We start from the raw sequence: 13411 nt of genomic DNA on the forward strand, positions 1-13411 counted from the left end.
AGAAAACAGATTGGATTGTTCTAGTGCTGTATGTTAAATGATAGCTGTATGTGCTGACATACAGTCTCAAGCAACTCTGTTTAATAAACTGAAGAACTTATTCCAGTAATAGAATTTACTGAGTAGTGGAACAGGCTGCCCAGAGAGGCTGTGGAGTCTCCTTCTCTGGAGACATTCAAAACCTGCCTCGACGCATTCCTGTGTGAGCTGCTCTAGGTGGTCCTGCTCTGGCAGGCAGGTTGGACTAGATAATATTCAAGGTCCCTTCCAACCCCTGACATTGTGATTTTGTGCGATATGGCACCCAATATAATGTAATGACTGCAGTTGAAAAGATACTTACTTGGCTTTATTGATTTTGCTGATCCTACTGTTAGATAGCCTGTTTTTCCACGGAGTCCAGAGCAAGATATTAGAGCCCTCTATAGCAATGAAATACTACTTTGGCTTTATAAAGGAGGCAAACACTCCAAGGATCTCTCACATACTCTACTGTTCAGCATTGCACACCTACAATTCACACTCCATTTTTCTTCAAATATCCATTGCTTCCAAGTAAGTACCCAACACATGAATAAGAAAGCACCTCAGAACGGTGTATGGAGCAGCCTGCATGGCAGAAAGTTACAGGGAAGGCACCAGTGGCCAAAACCCAGAAAATTACCATTCTAGGTACTTCAGCATACATTTCTAGTCAGAAGGCACAGCACCTATCTCTCACTTAAAGCGCTTTCTCTCTTATTCCTGCCAGCCCTTGCATAGCTAAAACCAAGATGGTGAGCAGGCAAGCTTTAACATGCTGTAGTTAGAATACCCAAACACCAGGAACTTAGATACAAATCTCTTGGGCCTAAATCCTGAAGTTTAAAATAGCAAATTTTGCAATTGCCAAGCTAAAATCTCAACACTCCATCCTGACAACATTTGACCTTACACAAAACATTTTAATTTTCATAATCTGAAGAGAATAAGTCCCCCTCCTTGAAATAAGTATCAGTGCAAGATCATCCAGTCATGACAGTGATAGTGAACTACTATGTAAAAACAGAATCCTCATTTATTAATAATCTGAGAGGGTTTAACAAATTTACTGATAAACTAGGAGAACATCAGTAATAATAAGTGGCAGCTCTGTACTTAGCACAAGTGATTACTTGGTACAATAGGACAGTTGCCTCTACATACTCAAGAGGTGTAAGGAAGGGCTTTGAAGTTGGATCTTCCTCAAGTATTTTGTAGAGACAAAACTGTATGTGGAAGTTGCATCAATAGAAAAAAGCAGTACATAACTCAAACCTGGGGCAAAGATTTATTTCTGGTCACCAACTGAGATCATGAAATGAAGGGAGAGAAGGAGCTCAAAAAACCCACCAGTCTAGACATGTGAAGAGGGCTGGCTTGCAGCTGCCTAAGGTAAAGGTCATGAATGAGGCTAAGCCTGACAACAGTGAATATACGCAGGTGTCCCACTAAAGCAGTATCTCCCCTTCACTAGCCCACCAACAAATTACATGGAGCTCTGAAAGAACACACCTTCTTTGAAGCAATTTTGTTAGCTTTCATCCTTGCAAAGCTGTTTGAGGGTATTTAAGTATTCGAGATCAGAATTATTCTGCTACATACAGGGCAATTGGAATTTGCTTGCTTTCTTTTAGGGAAGAAGAGGAAAAAAGGGAAGTCTTATGACATAAATAGTCACTAAAGCAGTAGTTCTCTGTTGTCTACCTTTTAATCCCTAGTTTTCTCTAAGAACACCTTTTTCTAAAGCAGTCTGTTTTTCTTTATTGTTCATCAATTACTATAGAGAAAGGTTGAGACACAAATGGCAACATCATGTTCATCTGATTGTGAGAAGCAGATGAGAGGTCTGCAGTAATGCTTACTCCAGATGAGATGTATGTACTAGGCAACCCCTGATATTGAAGGATTTCGTAAAGATTCTTTCTGCAGTCCAGGCATTTGATATGTGCTATACAAAGCAAACAACTGAATCAACTCTCATTAAGACGGGATATCATGTACTGCAAGACTTCAAAAAAGTTGTCCTTATTTCATCTGTGCCATTAATCTTCAGTTGCCTGGTTGCATTCTGTAGCTTGTTTTGGACTAGCGTTGAGTAAAGAGACAGTCCTGTAGGTGTAGCACATTATCTACGCAGTTGCAATTTCCACCCTTGACTTCAGTCAGGTTGTTCACTCAGAGCTTAACTGTGGTCTCGGTTCACTCTGTTGAATAGTCTGAGTCATGCACCTTGTCTCTGCAGAAGAATCTCCTGATCCCCTGGTAGGCAAGTGAAAGGCTTTATTAAGTTCCAGTAGAGACTGAGTGGAGCCTACTATTACAACAGTTTGCAAAGGCTGATTGCTCCTTATATCATTTAGCATCAGAGAAGCCCACAGATTTTTTAAAATAATTTGCAATGCAGTTTTTGCTTTCCAGATCTTACTGCAGGAGAGCCTGGCAGACCTGACTGAATACAGAACACTTGCAACATTTTAAAGTGAATGAAAGAAGTGGGTGTTAGCGGCCCTGATACCTGCCATTTCTAAATTTAGTTCGTTCCCTCCAAAAGTTCAGTTTAGGAATCAGTGAGGCCTCACTGATTTCCCAGGGCAGGGGGCTCAGAAGACTAGAGAACATGCATAGACTAGTTGAGTTATACAGCTTCAGCAAAGTCTCACTTACTGATTGAAAGGGGTAACTCATTTCTCCTGGGGAGTAAGCAAGTAAGTTAAAACCAAGGCATTAATTAGGACATTATATAGTCTTTATCAATGCCTGCACTCCTTAAGACAGTTTCTAAACTCCTGAATAGATGGAAAGCTGCGCTATGTAAGAAAGAATATACAGGCTTTAAGTATGTGCAACTCTACTGTTTGTTTTGTTTTGTTTTTTTTTACAGTAGTCCTTACTGAAGATTGGCAGCTAGTAAGCTTAAGGCTCAGTAATAATCACGAGAGATGTTGATCTCAGGGAAGATTATGATAAAGTAGTCTTTTCCTGTTACCAGCTTCAAAACTTGGAGGACACCATCTGGTCTGTCATCTCAAACAAAACAGTGGCTTGGAGCCACAGGGAAAAAGGCTGATGACTGAGGGTCTAGGTACTCTCACTGGAAGTTGTAAGGTGTAGCAGTACTTACATGACAGCAAAGGACACAGAAGCAAGAAAGCCAGCAAGCAGAAGGAACATGAGAACACTTAGGATCGATGCAATGACAATCATGTCTCCACTCCTTCGACCAGGCCAGGTATCAATTTTCAAGGGAAGTTTAACTAGAAAAGCATGGAAGGAATGTTGCTATGACTTACTTTTGACCATGAACACCCCCACCAAATAGGAGAAAGCTGGTGATTCAGGAGAGGCAAACTGATTATGCCTGTACCTGAAGTCTTAGATGATTTATGGGAAACAGGTTTAAGACTCATCAGCATTTACAGTTTATAAGCTTTCCTCAGCAGGTTAGCCAGTTTGACAATTATCTGTATTCCTGAGAAGTGTCAACAGCACCAGGTACCATGACATGCATCACACCTGAAACTGCACGTACAAACTTTATCTTTACTAAAAGAATTGTTTTGAAGTACACAAAGTAGTAGAGAATTACTCCATATTTAAGTCTGCTACTCCAATATTGAAAAACGGACAAAATTGTTAAAACTTTAGGAAAGGACTAGGTGTTGCTCATAGAGCAATAGTGTCCCAAGGCAAGCACGACTACTAAGACCTGAGCAAAGCCACAGACTTACCTCTTCTGGTTTTGATTGGATCAGACCAGAGGGTTTGGTCTTTCATGACACCTTCAGTGCTATCTACCAACACATATTTAAACCTGTGGGGAAAAAGTGTTAAATCAGGTATTTCAAATTTGAGCTTCCTTCCTAGCAGTTTTAAGCTACTGGATTAGCTGGTCAGACTTCAGGTTTTGTCAAAGCATTAGATGGAGTCAAAGGTAACCGATTATTTCCAGAGACCTTATAAAGAATAAATAGAATTAATCATGGAAAAGCATTCTGTGGCATGTCATGCTGTTTACACTTTGTTTTTGTGAGCCTCGGCAGATGATAGCTTTCCAACAGGTTTTCCCAGCTTGCTATTCCCTGTCGTGAAGAGCCTCATTATTTAAGACAGCGAGTGGTTTTGATTTCCATATGGAAGTCAAAGATTTTGCCCAACAATGGAGATCTTTGGCACTTTCCCTACTAGAAAAGAGTATCAAAGAGACAGGCCAACATCAGATTTGGCAAATAAGTTTCTATTCCACATTTGTTTGAGTTTTTAGAAGTGTCCTGAAGAGACAAAACAGTTTGGTTTTGTTTCAGAAGCACATTAGGTCTCCACAGCAGATATGGCTCTGTGTGACTGCCATTTTTACCACAGTTTTTAAATAGCTGGCAACAGCAAAACAAGTGCTTCGGGTAACAGCTGTCAGGGTGCCCAAATTCCCCAGATGGCCAGCTTCCCCAGACAACAGCTGTCAGACAAGTCTGCAAGCCACTTGGCCCTCACTGTGAAGGCTCCAGTAACATTAGGGGCTTCCTGGAGCTGGAGACCAAGGAAAAGTTTGGCTGCCCAGAATCCCATCAAAACAAAGCAAAAAGAGCCAGATCCGTGTCTGCAATTTGGCAGAATCATCTAACAAAGTACACTGTGAATAATCTCAACATCATTTTCCAGTCAAAATCCTTTTCTACCAGCAGTTTCTGATCAGATGCTGTCACTGAATTACCTACTCCAACATAAGTACAGATCCAGCTGTTCGTGCATGGATTTTCCTACTCATCCGTGAATTTAACCTGATAGAACTCACCACTGCTAGGACACCATAGAGCACCACCTGCAGGGTGCTAGACAAAAGCCAAACCATCTTCATAACTATGCTTGCAATAGAGCATTTCAGTTACGGACTGGTGATTCGCATCATACCATTAAAAAGGAACATTACAGACTCAGTGTTGCTTCCTACTGTGTATTAAGAGCATCAATCACCTTATGAGAAATAAGAATTATACCTGTATGTTGTGTCTGGTGCAAGAGGTGGGTTACAGACAGCTAGGAAGTTTGGGTCATACAAGCAAGTCCCATCATCCCCAACTCTGAAGAGATATTGTTTCAGGACATCAGAAACTTTGTTGACATCTCCTACATCAGCAAGTTTGGGAGGCGTGGCACAATTGGGTACATTGAACAAGGCAGCCTTGTAAGGTCCAAGTTGCCCCCCACTTGTTTGTTGGAAGGTGCTGTCGAGTGGTTTGCCGCTGTTGTCGGTCACCAGGGAGCTTATTATACTTGCTGCAGGAGAGATGCTTTTTGTTAGAACTAGTTCAGCCCTTTCCATTCACTCTGTATTTACTTGGCAACTTGCTCTTCTACGCCAAAACACCCGAAAGGGAAACCAAAAAGCTGCTATCACATTGGCTGTGTAGCAGTCCTACCCCTTCCTCCTTATTTCTTGATGAAGCTCTTTACACTTGTCCCTCAGAAACTGTGAAAGATCCACAGCATATCTCAGAGTAATACTTTTTAGTAGCCACCCTCCCAAAATTCCTATTTTCAGAGGAGAATCTGATGGAGCAGGGAGGAGAGCGGCAAAGGCTGCTCTTCCCCCATGCCAAATGCAGCTCCAATAAACATCTGGTAAATCCTGCCATTTCAGATGTGATACTATAGCCAAGGCAGAGTTCCTAAAGAGTCACAATTCTCCTGTCTCCTGGAGCACAAACCCTTAGACCTCTGGTCATACAGCAGCTGGACCTCCCAGAACCACACAGTCTGCAGACGAGTGTGTAGGGGCTGCATGAACAGATGTGGGATCTATCTACATTTCTGGCCAGCCAGGCATGTCACTGCTTCTGGGCAGCATGCCTCAGAAAGTCTGAAAGTCCTCACAGCTTCAAGCAAAGTGTGAATCTGTGCCCAGCCCTACAGCATAGTTTGGAAGTTTGGTTGCAGCTCTCAAACCTTTCCTGCTGCAAAGCCAAGGCCCAAGTCCCAAGAGATGTGCCCAAGTTCTGCAGCTGTGGGTTACATTTTTGGGGGGAACTGCTCCAGCTGTTCAATGCTGTCAGCAGAGAAGGAATGCCAGTTTTTCCAAAGCTATGGTACTTCGGGAACTACTCCAGTTTGGAAGCATTCTGCTGTGCTCCTGGAGCAGAGTTCTTGAACCTGCTTGGTCATGAGAAGTTTTTAGCTATGATCCAATGCAAAATTAAACCTGTTTTAAACAGGAAAAATTTCTAGCACAGGTTAGAAATCCAGCTTTAGGGTCAGTGCTCAAGTTATTTGAGCTCTGATAACCCTCTCTTCAATAGGAGCCAATAATATGAAAGCAAATACTAGCTAAGACATGCTCTATTCCTAGGCTTGCTTCCCCAAATTATAACACTTCTCACAGCTAGGTCTTCCTGCTCTCCCAGTCTCCACTTCAATAATGCTTAGCCTGGCTCTGGCAAGCAAGTAAGAGTTGATGCCTAAGCAAGTTCATTTTATGTTTGTAGTGTTTGTTTGGTTGGTTTTGAACTTTACTAGGTAGATCAAGCCTGATAGTAACATTAACAAAATAGAGCCAAAAGTTACATTACTTCTTCAGAAATTTGCTAGACCCTCAGCTTTGTAGTATACTGACACATTTCCTTACCGGCAGAGCTGAACATAAGATGTTAAGAAAATTAAATTCTCTTAAATTTTACTTCTCCCTGCTCCATGAGGCATCCAAGGGTGAGCCAATGTGCTTTGCTGCAGATCAGAGACAAATCCAAACAAAATTCCTCAGCAGTCTGCCAAGTAGCAAGTTTGCATCTGACTGATTGCCTTAAAAGCAGCAGAAGAGATTTCTCTGTATATAACCTCTTTTGTAGAGATTCATCCATCTGTGAAGGAAGGTTTTGCCACAGAAATCGCAGAAGAAGGGATGGCTGATGTGATTTCTAACACAAAAACATCACATTTGCAGGTATAACTAGGTATGAGTAGCCTTTTGTATAACTATAATGCACCTATAGGCTGTTTTAGACATATAAAGACGTGCACTTCAGTCACGGGATGGAACTCAGAAGCCTATGCGTTCACAATTTTCTATGTTAGCTGTACGAGGTGGTGCCTTTGATCACGGCTTCCACCCATCCAAGGCCACCTCCTTCCACCTTGTCCAAAATAGCCACAATCAGCAGCGGAAATTTTAAGACTGTTTTGGCTGTTGGCCAGTTTCGCTACTGGCCCCCTGAAGATCTCTTCTCTGTGCCTCACAGAAAAAGAAGTTCAATACAGCCTTCAAGGGAGAAGGCGTGATACAAGTCATTTATTTCTGTCAGCTTCTGGAGTAGCTCTAGCTGGCATTCCAAACCATCTGCCAGAACAGCAGGGAACAGAGAAGGCAGCTTTTGGTCACTGCCAGCAATGTTTCATTGCCAAACAGTTACGAAATTCATTTTATGAATGGGCCAGGCATCTCTGACCGTAAGTCTAGCACGACTTGCCTTTGTTTAAAAAAAAAAAAAAAAAAAAAAAAAAAATGCAGTCCTTGCAAGGGATGGCTACCCTAACCATGAAACAAACATCAGCAGTTACCTGGTTTCTCTCAGCAGGTTTATTTAGGGGAATGCATGCTTTTATCAAGGCACTTGTGTTTAGACAAAGATAAGGTATCAGACTGTGGACCACTTGGTTTCATTAGCAAGATTTGGGCAAAAGTTTATGGCTGATAGTGCTTCTCCACACCTACAGGGAGACAGCTAGCACAGTATTAACACTTGCTATCATTAATCAGCCCCATTGAAATACTACGATTATTTATATCATATTTTATAATAATACCCTAGAGAAAACTGAGACCAGAGGCTCAGCTTGTACATGGCTTACAGCTACAGATCTTTCTTTTTTCCACCAATCAGAGCCACTCCCATCAAATTGTGAAGAATTGCACAATGGCCACATCATGTAGTTATCTTCCAGAGATATGTAATGCTGGATACTCACCTGATTCCTTCATCGCGTACAAGTAGATGACGTAAGATTTATTTGGACCCAGTGAGCTATCAAACATACAGAAAGGTTTTTCTAGAGCAACTGTAGTAAGAGTTGGATTGTTTGTAGCAAGATGAGGGGCTGCAAGCTGAGGCTTCAGGTTTTGATCTACAAGAGAAAGTTACCACAAAAGCATATGAAAAATCTTTCTCCCCCACCCCCCCCCCGGCGCAAGTTCTGACCCAAAAGGAGGAGAATCTGGCAGTGCAAACAAAAACCATTAAAACATAAAAGGGGATGTGAACTGCCACTGGGCAGGAAACAACCTACCTGCACTGTGAAAGTTTGAGACTTAGGGGTTTTGCTTTAATGCAAAATGGGGAACCCAAGGATTTAGGGAGGGAAGTAAAGATGTTGCTCCTCAAACACAGGGGTCACATTACCTCAGAAGGACAAAGGCAAAGCCTTATATCTCCCCTTATAGGGGAGACCTGAACCTCTGTCTTTAGGGTCTCACATGTAGCCTCCCCCCTCCAGTGGCAGCACCAGAAGCAGTACAGTCAGTTCCTGAATCCTTTAGCAGTAAGGAGTCTTAATAAGGCTTTTAAGACCAGTCTAGTTAACACAGAGAGTAAGAGATTTAGCAAAGCCTTACAGAAAGGAAAGCTATCTGGGAGATGCACTGGAAAGAGCAAGTGGTATTAGAATAAAGTTTATGTTAGACACTCCCCTGCTCCCCACACAAGCTCATCCTATCTCCAGTGTCCTGGGGAAAATGAACTAAAAATCAAGAGAGAGAGACTCAGCAGCTCCTCATGGTTCCCGGCCTAGCTGAAGTAGACACTTCAACAATCGTCCAGCAAAGTACATGTTTGAAGCCCTAAACTCCCCTCCCAACACAGGTCCTAGACAGGGACTTGACACCCAAAACAAAAAACCAGAAGAGAAACAGAAATGGAGAGAAGCAACATAAAAGGAGAAGAGACTGCAGATAGATACCTCTTACCTGCATACAGCTGTCCCAAGCAGCAAAAGGCTAATACAGCCCAATAGCTGCACATGCTTGAGCCCTCCAGAAACCCACCACGAGAAGAAAAACAGTGCTGGGAGGCAACCCCCACTGAAGAGCTCCCACATCCACGCCCTCCCTGAAGTCAACCACACCTGCTCCTTTCCATAAGGTCCCCGTGGTTAGAAGTACCTGCCACCCTCAGCACCTCCCTATATGCTTGTTGCCCCTCCTGCTGAGGCGTCGCCAATCCCCCAGCTATTATCCAGGTGAGGAAGGGTGTTGCAGCTTTGATTTCCACCTGTTATTGGGCACCAGTGTAGTTCTCAGCAGTGCTATCCATGTAAAGAGAGCTTTTTTTCCTCACCTGAGTCATTGATAAGTGGCCTTGTTCTTTATCTTCTGCTGTCTAAAAACTTTTGAAATCTCTCATGTAGGGAAAATTTGGAACTGAATATCTGAACTGTGCATCCAGTCTGCAACATGGCTGGTTCTGATTCAGAGCTCTAAATTTGGGCAGCCTTAACAGAGCTTACAATTGCCTGCTGAATTATGTTTCCTGGGTTACATCCTGAAAAGTATAAGCCTTCTGTTTCTGGTTAATGCTAATGTGATTCAGGGCAACTACATGAAGAGCAAACCACTGGGAAATCTGAATCTGACCTGTGGTACTGAATTGTTCAGCTGAGAATATTCTTGATCAGCAATTGCTATCATGAATGGTCTATTACATAAGACCTCAGATTATAATATTATTAATCACCCACTTAAAATAGGGGAAAAAATAAATATCAGCAAGATTTTATAGAATTAATGGGGCTAATGTGATGTCACTGCAGCAACTCCAGATTTACACTAATATTGCTGCAGTTACATTATACCAAATCCATCTCCTTTATGGATATGCCCTGAGCCTCAGAAATCTGTTTGAAATATGTAATCAAATGATTATAATGCAATTTCCTCCCCATATGTGTCTCATTTGATTTCAAATTCTGCATGTCATCTTCAGTGTGTTTAGTTTGACTTTTTTCTCACACTACTTTTGAGGGAGAATATTGAGTACAGGAGTTAGCCTAGATTTGTACTGCTATAGAATAAGAATGAGTTGTTATTCCTTCTCACTCTACAATGTGCTCTAAGCCTGTGCTGGCATAAATACTTGGGTAAATTAGATTAAGCCAAAAAGATCTTACCCTTTTGTCTTTTATTCCTAAAAATCTGATTTTTATCATTTATACTAGGGGGTTTAGTTGTACAAACTTGGTACCTATCTGCTCGAGAGTTTTTATCCCTCAAAGCAGTATAATAATGCACAAAACCTGTAAGGTTTCTGACTCCACATTAAAAGCAGAGCTTAAGAACAACAAGATCTCTTTCTCCATCATAAAATCAATACTTTCTCCAAACAGTGACTCATGTAAAATCAAATCATGAATTCTTTAGACAGGTAACACTTCCAGAGCAGTCAGCAGTGGCTTTTTTTTTCTTAATACAGAAAATAGACACATTGTTTGCCTAATTAAAAAAAATATGGACACCAGGACATACTGAATGGCAGAGAAAAAGGAATATTCTACTTTGTGGAATGCAAGCCACTTCCAAAATTAGTCTTCCAAGTTTTATAAGAAAGTGCTGCTCCCTCATTCACTTTCTAAAGCATCAAAACAAACAACAGAAAAAAATATCAATTTTTAAAAATCAACAGAATAAGGCCCAGAATCACAACAAAATTTTTGATTTAATGGTGGCAATTTTTTTTTTTCAGATTCACAGCCATCAAACAATAAATTCAGCACTTATTACTCAGGCAAAACTGTGCATGACCTTCCTGGAATCTTGTCTGAATGAAAAGTGTGGCAAACTGCTCCTTGGGCTACAGTCACGCAAACTGTTACTCAGGTGACTAGTTTTACAACAGCCAGGAGTATGTCAATAGAGCTGCTCATCACAGAAAGTTAATCACCTTTCGAAGTGGTTACAGGATGACAATTGTAGTAATTATTTTTCATGGGGCTATTTTTTTAAGCCATCATGATTTACTTGAATACAAGGCCATCTTGTGCTCTGGTGGAATTCACCAGCCACAATAAGGGGGGATAACATTGCCTGTGTTGCGACATTTTAAAATTGTTGGGTTTGTTCCATGCTGAGAAGAATCTCAAAGAAAGGTAGAAAATTAATGTGACAATAAACTCTCTCAGCTCCATCTGTGCTGGCAGATGTGTCCTAAATTAGGACCAGATCTCATCCTTGCTTACAATTGTGTAAATCCATATTAACTCCACTGAAGTCAGGGGAGCTGGTCTGCATTTAAAGAATGTTACCATGAACAAACTTAACCTCAGTATAATTACAGTGTTCCCTGAAGGAAGCACAAGAGAAGGAATCAATGTAAATTCCTATGTCTTCATTTAAGCAACAATGCCCATTTTCTTGCTTTATGTTGTCTTGTGGGCGATTCTGGAGTAATTCATCGAAGCCTCCAGAGTCAGGTTGGATTGATGGCGCCGTGAGAACAAAACTTGCCTGTAGCCTTGGCTTTCCAGGGCTGTGTGAAGCCCATAAGGGTTTGAGGAGGATGAGGCCTGAAGTCCTGAAAAGCTGTGAAATGTATGGAGCCCTCCAGGATCTGAAGTCCAAACCCTCTTTACACTCTTGACTGTGGGTGTAGTAGAGATAACCCTCCATACTCTTGTGCTTCGTCTCTCTAGTCCACTGCATGGGCTAAAATTTATAGGTCACTTGCACGCCCAGCTCCGTGTGGAGACATGACAGTGTTTAATAAAGAGATTAAAAAGCATGGTGGTGACATCTACCAGTCACGAGACAATCTAACCCAAAGGGTGAGAAAGATGAATAAAATGTAGAATCTTTTTTAAAGTATTTTGAAAATCCTCACTAAATTTATGCATAGCTGTTATTAGCTTGTAATTTCCTGCAGGTATCCTGGTAGGTGTAGATCTTGAGGAATAAGCTGAAAGAGGAGAGGAGTAATGCCTTTGTGAATTAATTTTTGAAAAGCATTCCACTAATATGGGAGATCTGGAAAAGAACACAGAGGAAGTTCAAAAAAAAATTGATAAAACAGATGATCAAGTTTTGGAAGAGTGATAAAGAGCTGACACAGATAAAAAAATGGGAAAGTACAGAGATGCAGCATTGCAAAATACTGTGAAAGTGAGGACAAATCGGAGTGAGAAGCAATGGAAAAGTTTTTCCTTCTATACAGTCACTGTTCTTCAGACATGATCTCGCAGGAACTACAACCGCCTCTACTGCTCAGTCTTATGTATCATCTGGTCTGCAGAGGTTAACCACAAGGGAAGCAGCTGTCGTACTGCTCTTATGGTAAGACCATCTGTCCATTTGAGAGTGGCACCGAAACCAAAAACTCTGTTCGAAGAGGTTGCTGGTCAGCTACTTCATCTAGGGACTGGTATTAGAAGCATTGTCATGGGCAGTGTCTTGAAATCCAAGCTATTCTGGCAATGAAAACTTTCATCTAATAGTAAATATCTTTCGGTCACTACTGCACTGTGTTTATATCATAAGGCTTCAGATGAAAGGGAGAATTTTCCCATTTATCCAGGGAGAAAACTCACTGAAGGAGGAGGTGAAATACCTCTTAAAGACATTTCTCTCTCTCAAAGTCTTCCCAGAATACTTCAAGGCAGTAGGAGATTCACATCTCACAAGGTCTTCTGCACAAAGGCCACACTGAGTCTTGGTACTGCTCTGCAGTTCTGAAATCTCTTTGATATGTCTTTGGCTTCCTGGAGAATTATTTCTATCCTTTGTTGCTGCCACAAGGGGCATTCACTTCTGATCGTAAAATCTACGCACCTATTAACATGGCCTCAGGATTTATTTTCAGGGTCTGTCTTCCTCCTTTCCTAATAAAGTCCCTTTGCATGTACAGATTATGAATCTCTGGAAGAGCTCTTCAAACTGCTTTGTTAAAAAAGAGACCGGTGTGATGGAGATAAGCCCCATCCTACATTCACTCAGCACAGGAACAGACTTGTGTGCTGAGTGGGGGTCCCATCTGTGCACAGATTGGAGCAGCATGACTCACTGAGCTATTGATCTCCTTAAATTAGAAATCTTTCATGTGTTCATAAGTAAATATGAAGGCTCAGTTAGAAAGATGAGAACTTGGAACTTATTTTATCATCTGGTGACAATTAATTTTGTGCAAACCTGAAAGGTCAAGCAGTGCAAACATCAGGAAGGGAAAAATAACTTTCTGCTGAACAAATCAGGGCCACACCATTGTCTAATATAAATTGGCATGGTTCCATTGAGGTAAATTTCTTACAAACAGAAGAACTGGTCCTTCTTGCATTCCCCTCAGAAATCACATGTAAGATCTTATCACTGCAGTAAAGCCCAACCAATTGCAGAACACTGAAACATCTGCAGGCTGGAGGAGCCTGG

The 13411-nt window shown here is 41.5% G+C and overlaps 1 protein-coding gene across 1 annotated transcript in view; it reads right to left on the reverse strand.

The window, feature by feature from the left end:
• UPK3A (uroplakin 3A) overlaps positions 1–13411 on the reverse strand; it is an 81015-nt gene that overhangs the window by 23293 nt on the left and 44311 nt on the right. Inside the window, exons 4-7 of the mRNA XM_086461128.1 lie at positions 7975–8130; positions 5013–5292; positions 3750–3832; positions 3143–3275 (exon numbers count right to left, since the gene is read on the reverse strand). Of these exons, the coding sequence (XP_086317254.1) occupies positions 3143–3275; positions 3750–3832; positions 5013–5292; positions 7975–8130 (652 nt within the window). The remainder of the gene's footprint in view (positions 1–3142; positions 3276–3749; positions 3833–5012; positions 5293–7974; positions 8131–13411) is intronic.

Source organism: Leptosomus discolor, chromosome 1 (assembly GCF_034619465.1).
Source record: "Leptosomus discolor isolate bLepDis1 chromosome 1, bLepDis1.hap2, whole genome shotgun sequence".
NCBI classification, from domain to species: Eukaryota; Metazoa; Chordata; class Aves; order Leptosomiformes; family Leptosomidae; genus Leptosomus; species Leptosomus discolor.